The sequence below is a fragment of the Cydia fagiglandana genome, chromosome 16, assembly GCF_963556715.1.
Source record: "Cydia fagiglandana chromosome 16, ilCydFagi1.1, whole genome shotgun sequence".
NCBI lineage: Eukaryota > Metazoa > Arthropoda > Insecta > Lepidoptera > Tortricidae > Cydia > Cydia fagiglandana.
In genome coordinates this window covers 15,122,490-15,150,036 of record NC_085947.1, presented here as the reverse complement: position 1 = coordinate 15,150,036, position 27,547 = coordinate 15,122,490, and the positions used below count along the sequence as shown (strand labels likewise).

Sequence of the window (27,547 nt, the reverse complement as noted above, 5' to 3'; positions counted from 1 at the left end):
GCATGCATGCATACAGACAGAGGTATGCACATGCTTCAGGAAGGCGCCTAGCGACATCTACCGTAAAAGCATTACCTTTAAAGCGGATTTCCTAAGTATTCATGGGATATCGCATTTGTTGAATACTACATGATGAATTTGATGAATCTCAAGTAATTCGCTAGAAAAACAAGTCACGCGGAAAAACAGACAATATAACGTAATTGTTATCGCCTACAATATCGATACAACAGGATTAATTAAGTAGTATTGTAATAGTTTGGCGCCAAAATTCCTTGCAAAAACACGCGCGGGCATGACCGAATTGACCGACCATGACTTGGTGGCAAAAAACGGTCGCCGGCTAGTGCGTGATAGAACCACAGAATAAATAATAGTACTACCGTACAGAAAGGAAACTTCCTACAAAACCGAAGTTTGACAGCAGTTCAGGGTCGAATCTTGCTATCCCTTTCTAATATATGGCTCTATCCCTTTCGGGTATGTAGGGTTGTCAAAATTCAGTGGAACAAGGAAGTTGAGTGGTGTCAACCCTAATAATTGCTCGGAGCAATGCTGAGCCGAGCGGAGCCGAGTTTGGCCGATCTCAGGAGTTTCGCACCCCTGATAGAACGTAGATTAACTGAGATAAGTAACGTAAGATAAACAACTTCATACGCCCACAAAATCAAGCGCCGATGGTCCTTATACTCTACTAAGTACCACTGCTATTTATTTAGGCGGTCTTGGCATTGATCCCGATAAGCACGCCGCCCCAGTGTGTGAACGAGTCAACGCTATGCACGTCTATAACGGTGTCCCGCTCGCACATCGGAGCGGAGTGTGAATCCGCATCCAATGTGAAGACCGCCTAAAAAATTGAGTAGCAGAGTATTATGGACTAGTGTCGGCGCTTGGTTTGGACCCGTGGGCGTATGAAGGTATTTATCTTGACTTAATAGACAGATGCGTAGATAAATTATCGAATTAACTAATTACAACGTTGCTAAAGATATTTAAGTCACTAAACGTATTTCTATTTTACGCGGTAAGTATTGACACAAAAAATGCTAACTTAAAGTATAAGATACGTAGGTATATTTCGCCTGGAACTTACTACGCCCGTCAGATACCTGTGATGATTGCATTTAAGCAAACTTTGAGCATGAGTTACGGGTATGTGAATTTTAAGGCTGAGTTAGAACCTATGATATTATACAGTTATAAGTAGGTACCTTAATACTTACTTACTTCGCTGGCCTCAGCGACCCGAAGTGGATCTTGGCCTCCGACACTAGATTGCGCCATTCGCTTCTTTCCTGTGCGATCTGACGCCATTCAGCCGCTTGCATGCCACACAGGTCTTTCTGGACCTCGTCGATCCATCGGTACCTAGGCCTTCCGGCCGGACGTCTCCCAGTTGGTCGCCCCAGATAAGCTCTTTTGGCCGCACGATCCTGTCCCATCCTCTTAACATGGCCAAGCCAGCAAAGTCGAGCAGCCTTGCTCTCGCCGATGATGTTGGGCTCGCCTACCAGTTCTTCAACCTCCAAAGACTTGGAGGTTGACCTACCTCCGTAAATATGCAACTCCGACACAATATGAGTAGGTAGTTAGGTACCTACTAGGTAATACATAGTGTAAGAGGATGAGTAGTTCCCTACAATTTCTCGGAGCTTGTGTGCAGAGCGTACCTGTTACCAAATACCAATACCTACCTAAAGGCTTTGTCACACAGCGCGTTTTCCGGGCGGGGCGTGAGCGGGGCGCGCGGCGCGCTTTTACATATAAAACGCTCACGCCCCGCCCGCGCAAAATGCGCATGATGACGGAACCTTAATTATATTACCTACCTAGTACATCAATTGACTAGAAGTAGTAGTATTGCATAGGTATTAAGATTTAGATCTAGAATATATGTAAAGGGCTTTAATAAATCAATCAGGGTTTAAAGTTTAAATAGTTTTAGTAATAAACTTTAACACGTACCCGTATATTTCCGTAAAACTCTGAGCGAAATACCTAAATAAATAAAGATTGGGGTCCATATTCTTCAAAACTCAGTAACTGTCTACCTTAGGGGTCACATATCGGCATTCTCCTTTCAGTTTTCCCTCGGCTATTTGTCGTTCACGTTCGGCTCGAATCGCCTGAAATATAAGATAAAGATAAGATAAGACCTTTATTTGCATACCAGTATGTTACATATAGGTTACATAATGGACCCTGGAAGGGTATAACAAAACATTGTTCATTAACTACTTATTAATATTCAACTTTATGATATTTGCTAACGTAGGTGCCTACACGTTTTTAGTAACTCAAAACAATTTTCATTAAAACGGCGCGATTCGGGAAATGAATTATATAGAGATTATTAGATTTATTAGATTAGAGATATGAAATATTAAAGATAATCTAGTGAATCTCTAATTCATTTCCCGAATCGCGGCGAAAGAGTTTAGTTCCACTGAAAAATCGATAGGTAGGTTGAATTGGTTATATTAGTCGTTGGAAACCACCTGCCATTCATTATTAAATCAAGTTGCATATTTGAATTGAATGTTTAATTTCTGTTAATTGGTTCCTTTTCGTTATAAAAATAATGGTTTCATTGTACCATATTTGCATCCGCTCAGTTGCACTGTAGGTACTTATAAGACGTATACATAAGAGGTTTAGCTTAGTAGCTGTGTAGTAGTAGAGGATTTTCTTAGTCGACATTGCTATTCATATATTAGTAGGCGCTAAAATTATAATAAAATAACAATGCGATTTGTCTCAACTGACCTTATATTACACAGTTGACTAATAGACAGAGATACTCGTAAGGTAGTTAAGAACAAAACAGCGACTACCTACCTCCATCACAAGCCGACTTCGCACACTTACTAATAAAAAGGGTTGGTACAGTCATCAGCAATAGTATCTTACACAACTAGGGCCGCAAAAATATGTGACACGTTCTTATTTGGAGCGCAATAAGAGCGCGTCATATATTTTTGCGGCCCTAGTTGTGTAAGATACTGTTGCTGACAACAGTACCATCCTCTATCTATAGCAACGATCGGCAACCTGCGGCGCGCGGGCCGCATGCGGCTCGTGAACCTGTCACTTGCGGCCCGAGTGCCGCCTTGGCTATTTTGTATGTAATAGTGACAAACGAAAATGTCTCATAAAGTCATAAATATTAACAGGCCCGCGTCACCTCCGTTAACTACTATGTGGCCCTTGGCTGCTAAAAGGTTGCCGACCGCTGCTCTATAGTGATTCAATGATTTTATTTACTGTAACAACTATGTACCATGGTTCGCGATAAACAATTTCTTCTTTCTTCTTCTTTCATCATCGCTTCGGCTTGCCCTCGAATTGAAATCAGTTTTGCCTTATCGACCCTACCGCTGCCTAACTTTCAACTTTCTAAATATAAGTAAGACTGTGGATTTTTGCACGAAGACTCAGAGCGGCTACCGCGAAAACCGAAATTCGCAAATTACGAGGATCTTTCTCTTTTACTCCAACGAAGGCGTAATTTGAGTGACAGAGAAAAATCCCCCAAAATTTTCGTACTTCGATTTTCGCGGTTATAGCCCAGAAACTTACATAGAACCTCTTAAACTGCAAAGTCAACGTATGACACTCCTTGAACTCTTCTATCAGGTCCTTGCACTTCCTCATGCCGCGGTCCAGTCCGTACTCTTCCAGGCAGTCCATCATGTCCATTTCCATGTTAGCGCAGCGTCCGAAGAGCTGGTGGGAGACAAGCCCACCCGTCAAGTCTGTCCAGGGCGAGCGGAAAAACGGCGAGAGCGTTTGAGCCATAGCTTTTTAGAAAACCGAGAACGTTGTGGAAAATGAGTTTTAGATTGAAATGTTTGTGACATTGACAGCCGCAATTGTTTTTTAACATCTGGCCTATTACTAGTGCAAAAAGGTTTTAATTCTTGTTAGTTTTAGGGGGCGGTTTTTCATACCCAAAAAATATGTCTGCGGTCTACTTGCCACGACCCATACAAAATGTATGAAAAGAGTTGTGGCAATTAGACGCAACCATACATATTCTCAGAAAATGACCCAGGACCCCCTGTTTGGCGCGAAGTGATAATGTCAAGATTTAAGCCACAAAATGACTGTCACTTTAAAGCACAAAAGTTCAATCTTTCATATTTTCCTTCCATAACTTAAAATCTAAGCTGATTTAATAAAAAAAACGGTCAAGTGCGACTCGGACTCGCGTTCTAAGGGTTCCGTACGTATACTCACGTATACACGTATATACGTAGTCCGACTCACTCTGTCATCTATAGGTAAAGTCCTATTTTGTGTATTTTTTTCTAAATTTTAGGCCCAGTAGTTTCAGAGATAAAGGGGGGGGGAATGGTCGGACAGACAGACGCTCGAGTGATCCTATAAGGGTTCCGTTTTTTTCCTTTTGAGGTATGGAACACTAAAAATCAAATGAGATGGTGTCATCATCATCATCATCATTTCAGCCTATATACGTCCCACTGCTGAGCACAGGCCTCCTCTCATGCCCGAGAGGGCTTGGGCTATAATCCCCACGCTAGCCCAATGCGGATTGGGGACTTCACATACACCTTTGAATTTCTTCGCAGATGTATGCAGGTTTCCTCACGATGTTTTCCTTCATCGAAAAGCTAGTGGTAAGTATCAAAATGTTATTTCGTACATAAGTTCCGAAAAACTCATTGTTACGAGCCAGGATTTGAACCCGCGACCTCCGGATTGAAAGTCAGGCGTCATATTCACTCGGCCACCACTGCTTCACTTGAGATGGTGTAGAAGAAAAGATTTTGTTTCTGTTTGATTGCATTTTATTAGTTTTATTACACTTACTTACATAACCATTACAATGATCTTTGATTATTTTTAAAAATTTACTACAGGGTGTTTAGAAGCTGTCTACTTTGGGGGTGACATACTTTTTGTCACCAGTGAGTTTTCCTTCCGAGACCTGCTTTTCTCTCTCTGTTCTCATTACCTGGAAACAAATTATATAGCATTTATAAAAACTATTTAAAAAAATATAACAAGATTAACCAGAGTTAGACCAACAATTTTGATAGCGAACACAGTGCAAACTTTATTTTAATCATCATACTTTTATGAAATTACGACATATATAACACTTGCACTGCATGTGCCATCAAAATTGTAGCAATTAACTTATTTTGGTCTTATCTAGAAGTTTTAAATGGTTTCTGAACTTAAAACCCGAGGTTCAAAATATAAGCATTTCTTGAATCATCATCATTGGCCTGTAACATCAATAAGATGATGGTTAAACAGCGTCCATAAGAGTGTGGCACTTCCGCAAATGACTATGAAGTTAATACTTTATTCAAATTATACGCAATTTTGTAGCAACTACGCCAAGTGGACGGAAACAGGCACAGATAGGGTTCCCAACTTTTTTTTGGTGGAATATAGTATTTTCTAGAATAAGGCATCAAAGTACATTTCAAAAACATATAGTACTTTTAGATAAAATACTACTTAAACATGAGTGTAATATATGTTTAATCGGAAATATAGTATTTTAGCGTACTATATATTTTTCCAAAAGTATATAGTACAGAGAGCCAAAATATAGTACAATACTATATAATATAGCTACCCTAGGCACAGACCCTACTTATGTAAATTAATATCTAATCTTCTATATATCTTCCGAATATCTAATCTTCTAAAAATATCTAATCTTCCGAAGATTAAAATCTGTTGAAGACTCTCTTCTGATCCAATCTGATCTCACGCGGCTTGATGAATATTGTCGATTAAATAAGTTGGATCTAAATCCATCTAAATGTTATTCAATCACGTTCTCACGTCAACGTAAACTGATTTCTACTACTTATATGATTAAGGGCCAATTCTTGAATAAAGTTAATTCTATTAGGGATTTAGGTGTGATACATGATACTAAGCTTTTGTTTGATGTACATATCGATAGCATTATAAGCAGAGCTCGGATAGGGTGAGCTATTTGCCTTATAATTTGACATGTCTTATGTCATATATAAGGCAAATAGCTCACCCTATCCGAGCTCTGATTATAAGTAGTGCCTTGAAAACCTTAGGGTTTATACTCCGTAACTCTGCTTATTTTACTCAAGCAAAGACGCTTAAAATTCTGTACTGTTCATTAGTCAGAAGTAAACTTGAATATGCGTCTCAAATTTGGAATCCCTGTTATGCCACTTATAGTGATAGGATAGAAAGGATCCAGAAAAAATTCCTGAAACACCTATGCTTTAAGCTGAAGCAGCCCTATGACTCCTCTAACTACCTTGGGATATGCAGGAAGCACCATCTTATTCCACTAAATAAACGGCGAGAGATTGCTGATATTGCCTATATGCTAAGTATCACCAGTGGGTATATTGATTGCCCTGAACTGCTATTTAAACTTTCATTTAATACGCCCGCCCGATCTAAACGTTACGCTCCCCCCCAGGGCCGGATTAACCCTAAGTCAAAGTAGGCAACTGCCTAGGGGCCCCGCCTCGGCTAGGGGGCCCCGGCGGCTCAGCGCGCACTAACTAAAATTTTGTTCCATAGGGTCAAAATTCATGAGTAAATTTTTGATTCTTATTAATGAGTAAGTATGCTTTGTTAATTTTGTTACTGTATTTTTTCGAGCCATTCTTTAAATAGTTTAAATTAATGAAATACTGTAATAAAATTTATGCAATACGTTACAGTTTACGGGGCGTATTCTGCTTACCTGTTGTAAAGTTGTAATACAAGGGTTTTAAGGAAAAATGGTTCCCCATTTTTTCGAAAAAGCAACAACTTTTGGGTTATTTCGACTCATCATCACGAGGACTATTGATTAAAACCAAGAAGAAGAAAGAAGACGAACGTGTCCCCAGTTTTTCATAGGAATGCTCGACCTTCAGCCTCACTTTTTGCCTCAATTTACCATTGGTTTGTGTTCCACATCTCCTCTACTTCTTGGCCTCGCTGCACCAAGCTCGGCCTGCGGTCTCGCTTTTTAATACAATGGACATTGGTTCGCGTCTTTGCTCAACTATTTATTCTGAAGCCAGATGAAGCACGGCTTTGACTTCGCATGAAAGCTCACCTCACTTCGGACTTTTAGGCCCAGATGAAGATCGATACCCGGCCTTTTAACACGCTTTCACAATATGCGATATTGTTAAGAAAAAATTTCGCGCTCGCTGCGCTCGCGTTTATTTTTGGTTCTTTAGTTGACCCTGTATCATCTACATGTTAGCTTGACTGGTGAATAAATAGAGTTAGACCAAGAAAAGACTGCAATTATACGCAGTGCAAGTGGCAGTTTTGACGTTTAAAATAACACTTGCACTGCGAGAGCTATCAAAATTGTTGCACGCATATCTTGGTCTAAATCTAGTAATTTAAGTAATTGTAACATATGGAAATTCTTTATTATTAGGTTGATTCTAATCATTTGTGGTTAGGCGTTTGGTCTTATGGTCGGCCAATCGCTGTTCATCCTCGCAAAATATTAACTATTGAGAAAATCAACCATGCGGCACTAGTTGAGCTTAGCCTTTAGCCTCGCTTAAAATTTGCCATTAGAGGTAGATAGGAAAGTGACGCTGAAGCTCACATATTTGGTATTCCACGGGGAATTGGCCTTAAGCCTAAAGGGCTCTCCCCACACTTGACGCGACGCGGAATCGGCAAAAACCGATAGAAGAAAGCGTTATGTCCATGCAATAAGAGCGAAAAAGACATCTTTCGATTTGAATCGGCTCGGCCGACGTCTGAAGATTGAAATTAAAAACGCAAACTTATTTCCCTGTATTGAATATGCTGTGTGCAGAATTGACTGTAGGGGGCCCCGAGCCTCGCACTGCCTAGGGGCCCCGACATGCTTAATCCGGCCCTGCTCCCCCCATCTCGCTAAAACGTACTTCATCCAATTACAGACAAAATAGTTTTTTGTGTCGTGCTAGTCGTAATTTAAATATTCTATCCAGAGATTTGGACATTGATGTATTTAATAGTTCCATTCCTTCAGTGAAGCGAAAATTAGCAAGTTTATTTTTTAACCCACTTTGATCTTGATTGTTTTGTTTCTCATTCAAGTAGCAGGTTTGTGATTTGTCTGGGTGCTTAAGTATCTATTACGTATCATCTATTTTTACTGTTTGCATTGTTAGCAGCCATCCTAGATAAGTTATGAGTTCTATAAATTAAGTGTCTTTATTTTTTGATATATTGTAAATGTATAAAACGTGATAGCATGTGTGAAATTGCGCGCAAAATTTGATATATTGTCTACTTCATTTCTATCTGTGAGTACCTGTAATTGGCTTTGTATTGTTACCTAAATCTATATAATGTTTTTGCAGCTGTTGGTACTCCTTACAAAAAAAAAAAAAATAAAAAAAAAAAAATATAATTTTTCAAAACTGAAATGACTCAAATTAATGAACCAAATGAATAAACATCTGTTCTAAGATTTTCTATTCTTTAAACTTAAGTATTTTACAAGTGCTTAACTCTTCATTAACACTTGCTCATAATGTTTTTCGTAACCTATTGTAACAATTATTAATGTATTGTGAAAACCAGTGAAAACATATACTTACAAAGAACCTTTTGAACTGTTTGGTCAGAGTGTGGCATTCATGAAAGTCCTCGAACAGAGCTTTGCACTTGGTCTCGCCGCGATCCAGGCCATAGGCCTCCAAACAGTCCATGTACCTCATCTCCTCCTTCTGGCAGCGGCCTTGCAACTGGTGGGAAATCATGCCACCAGTTAAGTCCGTCATTGGAGTGCGGAGGAATGGAGAAAGAGACATTTTGCTCCTGAAAGACCCAAAATGTTTTTAAGATGAAAGGTTTGGAGGAGGTTATAAAATTACGTAAACAAAATATTATTTTACTTTAATGTAGTGAAGGCATTTTATTGATTTGTTCAATGTCTAGTTTAGCAACTTAAAAACTTCGACGCAAAGTAGTTCACGTACCTTTAAATATTTAAATTCGGAATAGAAATCGAATAAAAGGAAAACAATTTTTGACACTGGCTGATTTGACAGCTTTTTTATGTAACGCCGTTTGAGTAGATGTTTATCACGCTTCTTAAAAAATGAAAATAAGCATGTCTTGAATAGTTCACTGTCAGAATCAGCTGTTGATTCTTTGATTTTGACATTGTATGCTATTGTGGCATTTTCTAATTTAAGTTGGTTCGTCGGCAAAAAGAATCAAATAAACTTAGAACATCGCGTAAAATTGCCACAAAGTTTCTAAAATGGATCAATGGATTGGTGAAGGCTTGTCCAGAATATTGGACTTCGAAATACCCGGAGAAATGATACAGTAAGCGCTTACCTTATTTCATAAAAGTTTAACTGCTTATTATTCTTTTTTCCAAAGATTCAATACAAAACTAAGTAGGTATTATAAATTATAATAGTCTAAACAATGTGTTTGCATGATGACCTGGGTCATGAAGCGCCTACACAATATGAATGCGCAAACTGTCAGGGAGGCCAACCGACGCTCATATATAATTAAGTGTAGTTCAAAATTTGCATGTCATTTTTTACATTCATTCTGTACCACAATTAAGAAGTACACGTCTCATTTAATTATTCTGGAGTTTCTTTTCTACAAGTCCGTCAAGCCCTTGAACATGGTCCACACGAACCGGATATAAAAAGGAACCAGCAAAAATATTGAAGGAAAAAAGGGAAATACTCATAAAATACCAATTTACCACTGAGGATATCATCAAGACTGCCGAGGCTCTGCTGAGGAAGATCACCACACCAGGACATCGGAATCCACCAGTGTTGAGTGTGTTAGGTGTATTTAGGGCCAGCACTCTTTATTAAGGTAGTATAGGATTTATAGTGAACTCCAGGTTAGTGAATTTTATGGTTTAAAGTGGATTGGTAGTTATTAAAGTCAGATTCATTTGTAATTTAGTTCGTTGTAATTATTTAAATGTGATATTCGTCTAGTCAATTCTTAATCATTACCTATATCAATTGTTAACTTCTAATCGATTGAATTGATTGGGCATAATCCTTTAAATAACTTATTTTTGTCAACGCAACATCTGACCGTTAATTTACCGCTATTCGTGTAGGTACGCTTATTCTATTCACTAGAGACTAGTCATTTAGATTTAATTTATTTGTATTGTGGATTAATTTTAAATAGGAATTATATTACTAAGGAATCCAAATAATAATTGCATTTTAATTGATTTAATTTATAAATTTTATATGAATGATAATTTGTGTATGTATAAATCTTTGTTAATAAGTACAGTAAGATAATAGTTTCGTATATTTTACACGAATCAATTAATTATTCACATTTATTCGTGATATCCAGTTATTTATTATGTCATTTTATTGTGAAATTTTATAAACTAGACTATTTTAGCTTATTGGCTAAACTGAACACAAAGTGCAATTTTAAGTATTAAAATATTTGCAATAATCGCGTTAATATCTATTAATTGTTTACATTCAAGGTCTACGTACACCAGCTTCCCAAAAATGGCCGATGAAAAGGATTTAATTCGCAAAAGAGGCAGTTACAAAGGTCAACTAACATTATTTACTACATACCTAGGCACAGTGAAGGAATCGTCATTGACTCAAGCTGAAGCTAGCCAATTGCAGATGCGTATAGGTAAGATTGAGGCATTGTATGAACTTTACGATGATGTGCAGACGCAGTTAGAGTGTACCAGTGAAAATGTGGATGCACACATGATGGAACGAGATGAATTCCAAAATAACTACTTCTCTGTACTCTCGCGGGCCCAGGATATGCTCGACAATTTTAATAAAAAACGTGACGAATTCGAGTCGTGCAGCAATCGTGGGTCGCGAAGTGGTTCAAGTAATCATAAACTGGTTAAGTTGCCAACTATTCAGTTACCAAAATTTCAAGGTTCATACGAGAATTGGCTAGGTTTTCGAGACACTTTCGCAAGTCTAATACATTCCAACGATGACATCGATAACATTAACAAATTTCATTATTTAAGAGCATCGTTGGAAGGGTCTGCGGCCTTGGTTATTCAATCAATTGAGTTTTCTGGGAGTAATTATGAGGTCGCATGGACCCTTTTATGTGAGCGGTTTGATAATAAAAGATTACTACTGCAAAATCATGTATCTGCACTATTTACCGTCGAGCCAATCACAGAGGAGTCGTCCATGCAACTGAAACGGCTTATAGATCAAGTAAACAAAAATCTAAGATGCTTAGAATCCCTAGGTGAGCCTGTCAAACACTGGGACACGCTTCTTATCCATATTATTAGTAACAAGTTAGACACTACAACTTATCGTGAGTGGGAGGAACACAAAGGAAGCCTAGATAAAAATGTACCTATTTCGTTTGATAATTTTATCACTTTTATGCGTAATCGAGCAGACTTAATTGAAACTTTAGAGTTGTCGAGCGCCTCAGGCGCCGGTCAATCGAGTCAGCCGGCTAAAATCGCATCAAAACATAGGACTTTGCTTTCTACACAAACCACCAAACACTGTATCACTTCGTCGTCTACACCGTGTCCGAAATGTAATGGTGAACACAATTTAAATAACTGCGCTCAGTTTCTTGCCTTAAGTAATGCCGAACGGCTTAACTTGTTACCGGCTTACAAGATATGTTTCAACTGTTTTCGAGGCGGTCACTATGCAAACCAATGCAAGAAGGCCGGGTGTAAATTATGTAAGCGAAAACATAACTCCCTTATTCATATCGCAGAGCATAACCTAAAAACTGAATCGAGTTCGTGCGAGCGGTCTGGAGTGCAGGCAGGTACTGCGCCGGCGCAAGTGGCGGGGAGCGCGAACATTACGACGTTATCAGCTAGTATGAGCACGGTAGCGTCTCAACCGTGCGCATCTGAGCATGGTGCCGTGCTACTAGCAACAGCACTAATTAAGGTCTATGGGCATAATAACAGCGAATTTATAGTAAAAGCATTGTTAGATAATTGCAGCGCAACCAGTATTATGACTGAGAGGCTGTGTCGTCAATTAAATTTACGTACTGATCAGGTAAATAGATCGATTGTAGGAGTAAACAAGTTGAAGACCCCTGTAGGTAAAATATGTCAAGTACCAATAAAGTCTTTAGATGATACCTACTCAACCAGTTTAATTTGTTCTGTGCTGCCATCTATAACTGAACCCACACCTTATCATCAGATTGACTCTTACGATATATTGCGATTAAATATCCCATCAGATTTGTGCTTGGCTGATCCTAACTTCCACACTCCATCTGAAATTGATATTTTGATTGGGGGTGATCTATTTTGGGGGTTGTTGGGGTCACACAAAATTGAGTTAGGTGACGGACGAACGGTGCTGTGCGAAACTAAATTTGGATACATAGTCGCAGGTCCGTTAATCAGCGGTCACGCATCGACTTCTTCGCATGCCATTAAATGTAATTTTGCAAATGTCATCTCTAATACGAGTGCAGATTTGACTAATGAAGAGATTCAAACCCAACTTACAAAATTCTGGCAGCTTGAAGACGTCTGTCCTAAAGACTCTCATTACTCTTCGGAGGAGAAGTCATGTGAGAAGCATTTTACCGAAACTGTCACTAGGCTGGAGAATGGGCGATTCTGCGTCCGGTTACCATTGAAGGAGGATCCTAGCGTTCTAGGGAATTCGTTTAACCGCGCCAGGCAGTGCTTTTTATCACTAGAGCGTAGAATTGATTCACGTCCAAAGTTCAGAGACATGTATAAGGAATTTATGGCAGAATATGAGTCACTGAATCACATGACTGAGTGTAAAGAGTCTAGGTTAGAGCAGCAGGCATACCACATACCTCATCATGGAGTTTTAAGGGAGAGCTCTACTACAAAATTGAGGGTAGTTTTCAATGCCAGCGCTCCCACCAGCTCTGGGATATCCCTGAATAAGATCCAGATGGTAGGGCCCACTGTACAGGATGACCTTTTGTCTATACTGCTTCGATTCAGGCAACACAAGTATATTATTTCAGCGGATGTAGAGAAAATGTATAGGCAAATAGTAGTTCATCCTGATGATAGATATTTGCAGCGGATTTTGTGGCGAGCTAATCCATCTGAACCTTTAAAAATATTTGAATTAAACACGGTTACATACGGGACTGCTAGTGCACCTTTCTTGGCAACACGGTGTTTAAAACAGCTGGGCATTGAGTGTAAAGATGAGGTCGTTCGCGAGGTCATTATTCACGACTTTTATGTCGATGATCTGCTCACTGGCGGGGATGACTTGCAACAAGTGCTTTCCATTAAGAGTCAGGTTACTTCTACTCTAGCATCAGCTGGTATGAATTTGAGAAAATGGAAATCAAATGAACCCCAACTTATGGCGGACTCGGATTCGTCTCAATTAGATTTGAATATTGGCACTAAACCCAGTAAAATCCTGGGACTGAGCTGGCAGCCAGAGTCTGATGAGTTGAGCTTCCCGGTTGGTAAATGTTCGCTTGTCGTCAATACTAAACGGGATTTGCTATCAGCAGTGGCGCAAATATTCGACCCCACTGGTGTGCTGGCTCCTTGTGTCATTCTCATGAAAATGTTGTTGCAAAATTTATGGCTACAGAAACTTTCATGGGATCAGAAGTTAACTCCTGAGATTATCAAGCTTTGGGAGGAAATTGTCCGCGATCTACCCTGTCTCAATGATATTCGTACTCCACGGTTAGTTTTATGTGAGTCATACGAGGAAGTTGAATGTCATATTTTTACAGACGCATCTGAGCGGGCGTATGGTGCTTGCTTATATTTGCGGAGCATTAATGAGAAAGGGGACGTGTTGGTTAGGCTGCTATTAGCCAAGAGCCGCGTGGCTCCCATTAAACCTACCACAATCCCAAGGCTTGAACTTTCCGGTGCGCTAGCAGGAGTTAGATTATATGAAAAGGTAGTAGACTCACTACGAATCAGTTTTAAGAGTATAACGTTTTGGACCGACTCCACAATTGTGCTAGGATGGTTGCGGATGTTACCTAGTAAGTTACAACCTTTTGTTCGCAACCGTGTAGCGGAAATATTAGAAAAGACGGGTAACTGCACATGGCGACATGTGCCGACACATGAAAACCCTGCTGACCACGTTTCTCGTGGAATACCTGCCAGTCTTCTTAAGTCTCTCGATATATGGTGGTCTGGGCCTACCTTCTTAAGACAGGATAAATCTCAATGGCCGGCAAGTCCGGTAGTAGTAGAAACACTACCTGAAACTCGGTCTGAAATTGTACTGCACGCGAACGTTACGAACAACCAGGGAGAAGAAAACGGTGACAGTTTAATTGATTTCTCCCGGTTTTCTAGTTTATCACGGCTTATTCGAACAGTCTCTTATATTGTTCGCTTTGCGAGTGTGTGTAGAAAGCAAGTTGCATCAACAATTTACCTAACTGACAGCGAGCTGAGAACCGCGTTGAATATAGTTATTAGGGTGTCTCAAGCGGAATCATTCTCAGAATATAATATCTTGTTGAACAGCCAACGTCTTCCAAAAAAAAGCCCTTTGCTCAAACTTAACGTATTCTTGGATGACAAGAAAATAATGCGTGTAGGAGGTCGAATCGATAACTCTAACTTTTCATTTGAGAAAAGGCATCCGATTGTGATTCATGCTAAACATCGGTTCACGAAGTTATTATTTGAATCTGAGCACAAGAGATTAATGCACGCAGGCCCGCAATTATTATTATCCTCTGTTAAGGATGAATATTGGCCCATCGGTGGGACTAACTTAGCGAAAGCGTGTTTCCAGAAATGCCTCAAATGTATCCGTATGAAAGGCCAAGTTGTAGCACCGTTAATGGGAAATTTACCAGCGTCGCGTCTTATCCCAGGTATGCCATTTAAGAGCGTTGGTGTCGATTATGCGGGCCCTCTGACTTCTGCCAGTCGTCAGGGTCGTGGATGTAGACTTGTGAAGGTGTATTTAGCCATTTTCGTGTGTTTCACCACAAAAGCGGTGCATCTGGAGTTAGTTGGTGACTTAACCAGTAACAGTTACTTATCAGCGTTGCGTCGTTTTGTGTCTCGTCGGGGTCTGCCAACCGACATTTATTCTGATAACGGCACATCATTCGTGGGTGCATACAATGAGCTGTCAAAATTCTTAAAGAGCAATTGTGATTCGCTGGCTGAGGCCGCAGCTCATGAAAAAATTAACTTCCATTTCATTCCGGCATATTCTCCACATTCAGGAGGGCTTTGGGAAGCTGGGGTGAAATCGACCAAGTTTCATTTAAAAAGAGTGCTGGGAGATTGTAACTTAACGTACGAGCTACTTAACACTGTGCTGGTCCAGATTGAAGCGATCTTGAACTCTCGGCCACTTACTCCCATGTCGTCGGACCCGCAAGACCTGCTGCCACTCACTCCGGGACATTTTCTTATCGGGCGTCCTATGACCTCATTGCCAGTCAAGGACATTAGAGAGCACAAAGTAACTTACCTTAACCGTTATCAACGCGTTGAGCAATTGCGGCAGCATTTCTGGAGCAGATGGAGCAAAGAATACATCTCGGAGCTCCAGGTCAGGACAAAATGGCGCACTAACAATGAGGTGCTACGATTGGGCACCTTGGTGCTCATTAAAGAGGACAACTTGCCGCCCTTGAAGTGGAAATTAGGCCGCGTCGTCGCTGTTTACCCTGGACGCGACGGAATCACCAGAGTGGCGGATATAAGGACTGCGGGAGGACTAGTTCGCAGGTCCTTCAGTAAGATTTGCCCGCTCCCGGTGACAACAAACGAGTCTGGTTGAAAGGCAAGCTTCCAACGCCCGGGGGCATGTTTGCATGATGACCTGGGTCATGAAGCGCCTACACAATATGAATGCGCAAACTGTCAGGGAGGCCAACCGACGCTCATATATAATTAAGTGTAGTTCAAAATTTGCATGTCATTTTTTACATTCATTCTGTACCACAATTAAGAAGTACACGTCTCATTTAATTATTCTGGAGTTTCTTTTCTACAAGTCCGTCAAGCCCTTGAACACAATGGATTTTGCCTTCGAAGTGTGTGAATAATCACACGCAGGTTGAAAAATCTAATACAATTTTATCTTATTTACCCTTTTTTTTCAGGTTTATTTTGTCAATCCAGAATGAGATGGACTTAAAGGAGCACATGAGTACCCTGCTAGATTTCGACAATCCGCAGCATAAAAACTTCTTCCTTGAATTGTCTAAAAGGAAATTTCCAAGTAGGGGTATGTTTTTCGAAACTGATTGGTTTATTGCACAACAATATTTAATTAACAATGTAAGAGTAGTGTAAGTTTCAATCGATATGTCTTGTCTGCAGTTCTATATGTGAAAGCATACAAACTAACATAAGTTATGTGAGGTGTGCAATAAAAAGTATTTTATTAGTTAAAGTTTGCTAATCACTTATATTTTAGCCAATTACATCTCCATACTACTTAAGAGGAATATATCTGTGAAAAACAACAACACAAATTTTGCAAATAGGTACACTTTTTTGCACTATTTAAAACAAGAAAATTTACAGAAAATTTAGGAACAGTTTATTTCAGTTGAGATAAACAACTTAATCTTTTTTTATTTCGTCAGGTGGCAACACAGCACCTAAACAGCAAAAGAAAAAGATATCTAAGAACAAGCAGCAACAGGATTTCATTAGCGCTGAAGTTCCGAAGCAGCCTGAACCTGCCCCCGTAGAGGATGCCAAGTCTAAGAAGAAGACTAAGTTTGTCAGCCTTTACTCACAGGAGGGCAAGAATGCTCAAGTTGTGCTGTTGAAAGGTGGGTTTTAAATTTCATAATATAACTCACGGTTTAGGGGTCCAAGCACATGCTCTGGTCCAGGTTCGCGTTGACTTTGTACACAAATGTCAAAACCTACCCTCATTGTCTATACATAACATACCTCCCCCATTAAGAGAGTTCACTATTTTATAAAGTTCACTAACACTATTACCTAACCCTACACTATGCTACTGTTACACTACTTTACCACTTCTACTATTCCTCCTCCGTCTCTACATCTCTACATTCGGACAGCTCTGACTCACTGCCGCTATTGCTATCTGCTAGGGCTATTCTCTTATAATCGGGTGAGTCTGGGGGTGTGGTCTGTCTAGCACGCTTGTGGCTGCTGGATACAATATTTTGTGGGTCTCCGTGTATTGTGATGTTTGGATGTAGTTGTATGAGTTTACAAGTGTCTCTAAGTAATTATAAAATGGGAACCTTTGGACCCGGCATGGCTCAGAACAGGTTTTAGTTTCTTAAGTTTTATACATACATAATATGTAAAATTGAATAGATTTATATTATAAAATCCTGACAATTTTTAATAATTTCTTATTGTACTAATTAGTTAATTTTTTGGCTAGGTTGCTTTTAATTCACCCTTATTGAGTTGTTAACTGTCTTTAGTAAGTTAATTCCACTCACATGCAGAGCACTTGCAACAGGGTTTCATGAAAAGTGCTTTTGATTATTGCTTGTACATTACTCCAGTAATCTTTAAGCTGTGGCCTTTCAGGTCGATTCTCACTCTTGACATACAGTTACCCTAACCTGTTTTACCCTGTGTGTTTTGTTTTGTTTTTTGTTTTGTTGTATTACCCTGTTTTTTTTGCCTGTTGTTACCTCTATAGTCTTTGTTTATGTTATTGTACATTTATTGTAAACTACGTGTATGTGAGGTGTGCAATAAAGAGTATTGTATTGTATTCTTGTAAAACAGGGTACATTGTTTTTAGAGTATTTAGACCTGTTCCCTAGTAAACAGAATTTATTCGGAAATGTATTCGACTTTCAGGGCGTCACCATTGCGACTGTCAAGCGTCTAAGCACGAGTTGATCAACAACTGTCTACAGTGTGGCCGAGTTGTTTGCAAGCAGGAGGGCTCCGGTCCATGCCTGTTCTGTGGAAATTTGGTAAGTTTTCTCCTACCTGAGAATTGGTTCTTTTTCAGAATTTCCTGTAAAACTATATAAGGGCTATGTTAAGTCACTATTGAGATTTATTGGGATTTTTTGCTGGGTACATAATAAAGTAAGACTACTGATTTCAGAATTTTGACACATTTCTTGACTGTATGAATATTACACATTTCTCAATTACATTTGTAAAAAAAAGTAAAAGTATCATCATCATCATCATCATCATCGGCCTTCGAGTCTATTACAGACTATACAAACAGTGTCAATTAGGGAGACAACGTTTTTCGTGGCTGTGTAAGCCAATACGGGAGCGGCATATAAGTATAAGCATGGTTAAAAAAACTTTTAGACATCATGTTTTTTTTCTAAAAAATCGTTACGTTCGGAAACTAGATAATGACTCATTTGTTTTTGCAGTATTTGGGTGAATAACTAAGTATTTTTGCCAGGTGTGCACCCCAGGGGAACAGAGAGAGTTAAACGCCAAGACAAAGGCGAGCGCCAAGCTAATGGAGACTCTCATGGAACGGAACCGGCCTAAAGGCTGGGAAGCCGCCATTTCGCATAGGAATAGGCTATTAGAGTTTGATCGCACCAGGTAAAAAACAACACTTTTTATTTCACACATACTTGGGATAGTTGGCGGGAGAATAATGAATATTTGTCCTATGATCCTCGTGTCCTTTGTATCCTCCTGAATATTAGATGACTAGATGATGTGGAGTGGTCACTGTATTCGCACTCAGAATATACAAAAAAGTCACCTTTATATTCGTATTTCAGTGAGCGCCGTACGCGCGTGACAGACGACGACAGCGACTATTTCAACGCGGGCAGCGTCTGGCTGAGTGCGAGCGAGAAGGAGAAACTGAGCCGCTACCAACAATCCTTACACGACAAGAAACACGCCAGCAGGCTGGCCAAGAAGATGACCTTCGACTTCGCAGGTCGGTAAAAAAGTATTGGTTCAGAGGGCCTACCGCGAACCAGGTTCGACGTGTTGTCTCTCTGTCGCGCTTGTATATTCGTACGTAAGTGTGACAGGCAGCTAACACGTCGAACGTGGTACGCGGTAGGCCCTCAGACGTTCGTGACGGCTCGCGGTGGACGGTGAAAGCTATTGTAGATAACGTACTCCTATATTTATAAGATATATTTGTATTTATGTGTTATGGAGGGAGGTAAAGGGTATTAAGGTGTTAAGGGTGTTACGGTTCCTAAATATACCTACTTTTAAATTTACTTACTGATGGGGATCGAATTAGTTGAGTTTAGATCATTTTTTAACATCGTCCACACTGTTAACTGTACATCGGTGGACCTTATGCCTTTTGTAATAAGGTCCACCGGGTTAATAGGCTGCCAAAACATGTTATCTAAGTGTCCTCTTCATGACTGTTCAATTGAGCAGCTGCGGAATAAATGTGGTGAATTTTTATTTTTACATAAAAACGATTTTTCACCCTACGTTTTGGAATCCCTTCAATTTCTGATGCATGCGTAATGACGGAGACCGCTAGAAGAATAAGCTTAAAACCAAAACCTAACGGACACTCATGGCGTTGATCCATCGTTAGAACGGGTCGATAGAAAAGCTCCATGCAGTGGCGGATTTGCAGTCTTTGCCGCCCTAGGCCCCAAGCCCTGTAGCCGCCCCTTTCAAGGCACCCATAATATTGACTACATTTTGAGTTATTTCTTGTTACCATCAGCGAATTTTTTGTCACAATTTGCCGCCCCTAAATATCTTGCCGCCCTAGGCCCGGGCCTACTGTGCCTTAGGGCAAATCCGCCACTGGCTCCATGATAGTTATATTAGATGTCAAAGTCATAGTTGTCGTAAGTAGCATGCCATATTCTCTAAAAGGCCACCATGCACAGATCCTAAGCTTTTTTTTAACGAAAAGAAATGCTTAGACTATGTCCAGATGTTTCGCTATACGAATCATGTGTAATTGCTGTTTACATAGTACGATTTTTTTGTGTGTGATATGTTCTTGTTCGCATACCTACCGTAAAATTTCTTCTAGTATTTGTCCGCACTCGTTATTTTTACTCGAGAGGATTGGGTAAATTTCGTCCAAACCATAATGCTTTACGTCGAGCTCCCAGGACGAAATGTGTACCTTATTAAAGCACTAATTAAACACATCTGTAGTTTTGAAATAAAAATATAATACCAAAAGAAAACGGCTAAGTAAAGTTGTCCCTATAATTAACTATACAGTCTTTTTGTATTTTATTTTCTACTCTTTATGTTTCCAGGTCGTCAAATAGTGGAGGACAACACCATAGAGCACGATGTGGACGAAGATCGGATCCGCGAGATCACAGGCGGCAGCGGAGGCGGAGGCGGGAGCGTTATGCTGCAGCCACACATGCACGTCGGAGTCCCCTCCGACAGGGATGTCGCTCCGGGCGTCAACGCGCCGCTACTGCAGGTTCTTACTTTTTAGGGTTCCATACTCAACTTATAGTTTTGCCATGTCATGTCAGTCTGTCTGTCTGTTCGAAGCTTTGCTTCGTGATTGTTAGTGCTAAAAAGATGCAATTTAGCATGGATATGAATTCATCTTTAATTTCTTCTTTGGTCATAATCATGCGGTCTAAAAAGCACGACCTAGAAAGGCAGATTATCTTGGGCCAAATAGAGGGCAAGCGAGCGCGAGGGAAAGAACCCACGAGATGGTCTGATGTTGTGAAGAGGGTGGTTGGCGGCAACATGCAGTGGCCCATATGGCCTATGTTCGCGCACTGTGGAGACGTAGCATACATGGTCGCGATCCTCAGCAATGAGGGCCCGAGGAAGAAGAAGAAGAATGAACTTATAATACCATCATAGTATCAAACAGTACATTTCGTCGGGTGACAAGCAAAAGTCACTAACTAACACCATTAAAATTATTGGACAATAAACCGTGTTACAAGTGTAATAAAACTAATAAAGTGCATTGTTACTTTAATTTATTGATAGTACTTAGTGACTTTTGCTTGTCACCCAACGATTTATTTTATTATTTATTTATTCCATATTCATATTTATTTCATTTCTTTTTATTTTATTTTTTTATTTCAGTTCGACGAGTCCGTGCAAAGCCAGGCGTACGCCGTGGCGGTCAAAACGCCAGGATTCGACTCCAGCCAGAGCCGCATCCAAGACCCCGAGATCCAGGAGATGAGCGACACAGGCCGCTGCCTGTCCATGCACCAGCCGTGGGCCTCGCTGCTTGTTGAGGGGATCAAGATGTGAGTATTCTGTGTAAACAGTACTTTCATATGGAAACCCCAGGGTTCGACTCCAGCCAGAGCCGCATCCAGGACCCCGAGATCCAGGAGATGAGCGACACCGGCCGCTGCCTGTCCATGCACCAGCCGTGGGCCTCGCTGCTTGTTGAGGGGATCAAGATGTGAGTATTCTGTGTAAACAGTACTTTCATGTGGAAACCCCAGGGTTCGACTCCAGCCAGAGCCGCATCCAGGACCCCGAGATCCAGGAGATGAGCGACACAGGCCGCTGCCTGTCCATGCACCAGCCGTGGGCCTCGCTGCTTGTTGAGGGGATCAAGATGTGAGTATTCTGTGTAAACAGTACTTTCATGTGGAAACCCCAGGGTTCGACTCCAGCCAGAGCCGCATCCAGGACCCCGAGATCCAGGAGATGAGCGACACAGGCCGCTGCCTGTCCATGCACCAGCCGTGGGCCTCGCTGCTTGTTGAGGGGATCAAGATGTGAGTATTCTGTGTAAACAGTACTTTCATATGGAAACCCCAGGGTTCGACTCCAGCCAGAGCCGCATCCAGGACCCCGAGATCCAGGAGATGAGCGACACCGGCCGCTGCCTGTCCATGCACCAGCCGTGGGCCTCGCTGCTTGTTGAGGGGATCAAGATGTGAGTATTCTGTGTAAACAGTACTTTCATGTGGAAACCCCAGGGTTCGACTCCAGCCAGAGCCGCATCCAGGACCCCGAGATCCAGGAGATGAGCGACACAGGCCGCTGCCTGTCCATGCACCAGCCCTGGGCCTCGCTGCTTGTTGAGGGGATTAAGAATTCAAGATGTGAGTTTTCTTTCTACTCAACCACCCACAACACTAAAAAGTTTAGCTTGTACTTTTATTTAGTTTTATGCAACGAGTAGAAAGAAGTAAGTAGACTTGAAGGTACTGCCAAAGGGACCATTATTCGACGAAGGTATAGTCATACGCGTATAATTGACTTAACCATCAATCAATTGCGATTTAATTATTCTTCGTTAAAGAATATGTGTACCTCTTTATTTTCGTTTATGCATTAATGGTAATATTTACGATTTACTAAGTCTCAAGCTAGTTTAATTTGTACTGAATGCCAGACTTATCGATCGGTATGGCCTTGTCAGTGTCAAAGCCAGAAGGTCATATCTTACTATAAGTTTTGTTGTAACATACGACGTTTTGCCATACAAGATAACCTCACTCTCCCACGTGGTGCGCACATGTCGCAAGTCCCAATTTCCCGCTAGATGTCGCTGTACCGTCCGCCGCGCGTCCATACATTATTCTACATCGCGGTGTTAAGATTTTTCTCGGAATCATGACCCGGCTCGGGCGAGTAGTGTGCGTCAAGACCTTACTTCATAGGATCATTTCTATAGTAAGCTCTTCACCAGGCAATCACAATACGTGAGCCAACCCCATCCACGAAGATGAGTCGTGGCGCGGTGCCCTGAGCGTGAGAGAGGCGATGACTGTCTGGTCATCAGCCGTCGATGATCGTTCACCTCCCCTCCGGGGGAGGCGTGGGGTACTGTCGCTGTCTGAGTGGCTGGTTTTTAACCCAAATTTAAATAATATAAAGTTAACATGATTGTAGCGTCCTCTGTTCGCTAATCTTGTTTGTTCTATAATTATGTTACATCTGTAAAGTTTTGTTTTTCTAACCTAACCTATAACAATTTTTGTTTATCTTATATCTATATACCTTATCTAGATGCCCTATAAGAAATCCTATATATGACTTATTTGACATCTTATTGATAGATATTGTGTTTGTGTTACAGGCACGAGGGTCGAACCTGGTACACCAGCCACAGGGGACGGCTCTGGATCGCGTCCACGGTGAAGCCTCCAGATCAGGACGTCATACGAGCCCTTGAAAACCAGTACCGTGTACTTTACCCAGGTATCAGTCCGATCAATCTAGCAGAGTACTTGAGATTCAAAGAAAGTATGGATGGGCTAGATCACACAGTCTGAACCCAACTTTATTTTTAAGAAAATAAGTGCGTGGCGGAGAGAAAATAGACGGAGAGAGAGATTAAATCATTTTAAACGCCTCACCCGCTTAGCTACTTCTAATGCTGACAATACATATGTGGACACTGAATATTTAGTGAAATTTGTATTAACTTCGCTCTTTGATTGATTAATTCATTCAATAAAGGCCTTGATTGAGATCGAACAATGTGCAATACAATAACTCATTTATTAATAATATTGTATTGTATCTAATTTAATTGAATTAATAATAGTACAAAGTACAAGTACAAGTGAAAAATTACAACAAGGGCGCCATCTACGACAGATGTCAGTGGTTTCGGATTTTACTTTACGCGTCATAGTATTAATTTATCTATATTTAAACATACCCGTCTAGTTTACTTACATAAATGATTGATACATAATAGATTTATAACTAATTTCTTATTAATTCTATTTCTTATTTATTATTTTTTTAAGGTTGACTGGTAGAGAATGCTTTTGGCATTAAGTCCGCCTTTTGTACGATAAGTTTTCTTTTGTGCAATAAAGTTTAAATAAATAAATAAATTCTTTGTGCAAAAATACTATTTATGCATTTGGTTGAATGTTCTATTTTTAGATTAGCGTTTACTAACGCCATCTACTGGTGACCTCATTACATTGAACTGTATGCCCGGTTTTGAGAACAAGTCATAAATATCTTAATACAATATATAGTTTACACCCAAAAATCTAAGGTGACCAAATACGGTTCCTTTAGGCCATGATTTCATGAAAATTAAAATATTCTTATAAAAATAGAATGAAAAGTGACATATTAGCAGTACTAACGCCATCTATTATTTAAACGCAAAGTTATGAAGGAAATATGTATTGAATTTACACTTTCATGAAATCATGGCCTAAAATAATAATAGTATTTGGCAATAAGAATTACGCATTATAAATGTAAAATATTACATGTATGTATGTTTGTGTGTTATGTTTAATGCAAGTAAGTTATTTAGACGAAGCCCGAAGACACCAATGTCCGTCCAGAACTTTACCAATTTCTTTGCCCAATGTCAGTGCGTCTCACTCTCTCACTGAAGCAAAATGTGAGACGCAAATACACATTGGACCAATATATTGTACAGGTGGAATACCACCCTTACACATTACAATGCAAATTTCTATCAAACTGTTGTTAAAAATAACAAGTAACATAAATCTTCATTGTAAAATATAATTATTATAACTAACCTCTATATTTAATTAAATTAACACTTAAATTACATTGGCTGGCTGAGATGTAGGATCAGTATCGCCGTTATACGCGCCACCAGCATGTGTATCCGAGGCACACGCCACCGTTTTAAGTCGACCGCCAGGTGGCTTGGGTTCGACGACGGTGCCGCCCTTCCACACATCGATTGAAACCACTTTTCTACCCTACCCACATATGTATTACCTAACCCTTTGCCTATGTACTTATGATTGTTTTAATGTAATAAATTTTTGTGATTCAACACTTAAATTACATTGAATAAAATATCCTAATTGTTAGTTTCGTCGAATAAACATAGATGGCGCTAGTCGTCTCTACATTACTAACGTTACTTTTATGTTTCCTCAGAAAAGAACTTCAAGTTCCCGTCGTTCTATCCGACGGGGTGTCTGCTCGGCTGCGTCAACGTGGACGACTGTCTCACTCAGGAGGAGTACCAGAAAAAGTGAGTAGGCATAGAGAAGTATATATATATATATATAAATCCCATATATTTACAGATGTAGTGCATAAGGGTCCAATTTCTTTGTCCAATGTTAGTATGTCTTACTCTCTCTTTAAATCAAAATGTATAATTATTAAAAGCTTATCGCTGAAAAGCGAAAAGTGAAAAGCAAGCGAGCGTTTAGGTTAGGGTACTAGATGTTTTAGAAAAGTAACTTCATAATTTGATATATTTAAGTTAGTCAAAGAACTGATAAAGATCTTAGTGTTTACCGTTTTTTTTTAAACATCATGATCTAACGAGAGCGCACTAAATAAGGATCCGTTCCTCATCATTGATGGGCATTTTCACTTAACTGCCGGTGAGCAATCGTCACCAGGCGTGGTTCACTCCGCGGTTTCGTAGCTTTGCAACAGGTACATCTACAAGTACATCCGTTCCACATTAATTTTGGTGGCTAGCCATAAGCCGCGCGTAGCGTTGTCGCCACCTAGCGGCCATATCTGTTCTGATCGTAACAGACGCGTTTTGTTAGAGAGCGAGTCTTCTGTACCTAGTACTATTATTTATTCTGTGTCGTCACTAAACTGACGTTCAATGTCAAATTCCATACTCTTTGTCAGTAATGTGACGGTTAGACGTTACTGAAACACGACTTCAGTATACCGGGTGTTTCCTGTAACAGGAGCATTAAATTAAACAGTAGTCTGTACTCCTCAAATTGAACAACATTTGTTCAGCAACTTTTAAAAATAACTTATGTTTTGATTTTTATTACTCTTTAAAGTTTATTCTAAGACGCAATGTAATGCAAACTTTGTCATGTTTAAAGCGTGACAAGCAACGTCAAACACACTGATGTCAACGTACATTGAAGGCAATATTTATTTTGTATGAAAAAGAGGAAGTCTAAAGGATTCATCATTTTTAAGTTGTCGAACAAAAGTTTTATAGTTTGAGGAGTGTAACATATGATTTAATTATATGCTCGTGTCATAGGCAACACCCGGTATAGGTATACTTTTTCTGGTTTTAAGTAGGACGTCTAAGGCGAGAATCTCTTATACTCGTACTGTACAGTCGCCATGAGATATATCACAGCGGCCAAGGTGTTCACAATATCTGAACACGCACTAACGCCCTGACAGTGACAATAGAGGCGTGCTCAGATATTTGTGAGCGCCTCGGCCGCTCCGATATATCTGATGGCGACTGTACATGGCCTTTAAAGCTGTACTAAAATTCCTTTTGTCTGTTTAAATACGAAGTACTCTTGTCTGTAGGTACCCGGACGGGGAGAGCGACAGTCCGTACGTGTTCATCTGCTCGAACCCCGTCAGCTTGAGGCTCCGGTTCCCCGTCAGGGGGCAGCACAAGATCTGTAAGTGGCATTTTCAACGTCTTTATAGGGTTCCGTACCCAAAGGATAAAAACGGGACAGGACCCTATTACTAAGACTCCACTGTCCGTTTGTTGAAACTGTCGACAGTTGAAATTTTCACAGATGTTTCACAAAAATGTAAGTTTTTGCTGCGTGAAAATGGAGATACCTAGGCTTTGACTAAATTCACTAAAAACATGTCAGACAAGCGGTCACATTATGTGATAAGAGGTTTTGGGTCGAACCTTCTAATGAGTAGGTATAGTTTTCAAGTTCTAAAATGGGTTAAAAACCAGCCACTCAGACAGCGACAGTACCCCACGCCTCCCCGGAGAGGAGGTGAACGATCATCGGCGGCTGATGACCAGACAGGCACCGCGCCACGACTCATCTTCGTGGATGGGGTTGGCTCACGTATTGTGATTGCCTGGTGAAGAGCTTACTATAGAAATGATCCTATGAAGTAAGGTCTTGACGCACACTACTCGCCCGAGCCGGGTCATGATTCCGAGAAAAATCTTAACACCGCGATGTAGAATAATGTATGGGCGCGCGGCGGACGGTACAGCGACATCTAGCGGGAAATTGGGACTTGCAACGTGTGCGCACCACGTGGGCTCTGTGCTCGCACGGGTTATCAATGACGACATTATCACCATGGTGCGCTAATGCTAAAACGTTATATGTCACCGCAGTAATTGTATACAGATATGACTTTATGGCATGGCACTAGTGGCTCACAAGGCCGAACCGGATGACCGTTTAGTAATAATCACATTTATCTAAGATGGCACAGTTTCGTTAGATGAAACATCGTTTACGAACGTTTGCAAGATATATATTTTTTTTTATCCTTCGTCATAAATGGAGGGTTAGACTTTTAGCATGTTTGGTCTCTCAGTTTGGTATTATTCTTCTCAATCTAAGATATATGATTGGTCTAGCAACTTGGTCAAGATTATTATAAGCAATTTTTTAATTATTATTTAATTAAAGGGAACTTAGTTCAATAGGGTACAGAATTTTTTACCAATAAAAATACCCGTAGGTTTTTTTTTCTATTTATATGATATTTTATTTGTATACAGATGCCTTGGACAAGACCATCCACTACGCGGCCGTCAAAAGCATTCAGAAAATGGCAAAGCAGGCCGCAGAGGAAGCGAACGCCGGCTAACGTCAGTTTACCAACAAAATACCACCGCCGGCACTGTTAACTGTACAGTCGCCATCAGATATATCGGAGCAGCCAACGTGTTCACAAATATCTGAACACGCC

The 27,547-nt window shown here is 40.3% G+C and overlaps 4 protein-coding genes and 2 non-coding genes across 6 annotated transcripts; 3 read left to right on the top strand and 3 right to left on the bottom strand.

Moving 5' to 3' along the window:
* Positions 1-1,953: 1,953 nt before the first annotated feature.
* LOC134672337 (NADH dehydrogenase [ubiquinone] iron-sulfur protein 5-like) lies at positions 1,954-3,819 on the bottom strand. Its single transcript, XM_063530232.1, has 2 exons — positions 3,583-3,819; positions 1,954-2,129 (listed from the first exon to the last, which is right to left on the bottom strand). Exons 1-2 carry the CDS (start codon positions 3,799-3,801, stop codon positions 2,040-2,042), a joined length of 309 nt encoding a protein of 102 aa, XP_063386302.1. The 5' UTR covers positions 3,802-3,819; the 3' UTR covers positions 1,954-2,039.
* Positions 3,820-4,791: 972 nt separating this feature from the next.
* Positions 4,792-9,109, bottom strand: LOC134672105 (NADH dehydrogenase [ubiquinone] iron-sulfur protein 5-like). The gene is made up of 3 exons (XM_063530019.1): positions 8,970-9,109; positions 8,589-8,808; positions 4,792-4,981 (listed from the first exon to the last, which is right to left on the bottom strand). Exons 2-3 carry the CDS (start codon positions 8,799-8,801, stop codon positions 4,892-4,894), a joined length of 303 nt encoding a protein of 100 aa, XP_063386089.1. The 5' UTR covers positions 8,802-8,808; positions 8,970-9,109; the 3' UTR covers positions 4,792-4,891.
* A 45-nt stretch (positions 9,110-9,154) lies between these two features.
* Positions 9,155-27,493, top strand: LOC134672118 (activating signal cointegrator 1). Its single transcript, XM_063530032.1, has 12 exons — positions 9,155-9,324; positions 16,105-16,229; positions 16,594-16,785; positions 17,810-17,928; positions 18,384-18,532; positions 18,718-18,881; positions 20,200-20,375; positions 21,011-21,180; positions 22,974-23,095; positions 24,791-24,887; positions 26,171-26,268; positions 27,357-27,493. The coding sequence occupies exons 1-12, from the start codon at positions 9,257-9,259 to the stop codon at positions 27,443-27,445; spliced, it is 1,569 nt and encodes a 522-aa protein (XP_063386102.1). The 5' UTR covers positions 9,155-9,256; the 3' UTR covers positions 27,446-27,493.
* On the top strand, positions 10,851-16,092 carry LOC134672060 (uncharacterized). Its single transcript, XM_063529960.1, has one exon. The coding sequence runs from the start codon at positions 11,187-11,189 to the stop codon at positions 15,777-15,779; it is 4,593 nt and encodes a 1,530-aa protein (XP_063386030.1). The 5' UTR covers positions 10,851-11,186; the 3' UTR covers positions 15,780-16,092.
* Positions 22,538-22,739, top strand: LOC134672348 (small nucleolar RNA U3). The gene has a single exon (XR_010099329.1). It is a non-coding gene; the product is annotated as a small nucleolar RNA U3 (small nucleolar RNA).
* LOC134672350 (small nucleolar RNA U3) lies at positions 26,564-26,741 on the bottom strand. Its single transcript, XR_010099331.1, has one exon. It is a non-coding gene; the product is annotated as a small nucleolar RNA U3 (small nucleolar RNA).
* Positions 27,494-27,547: the final 54 nt, after the last annotated feature.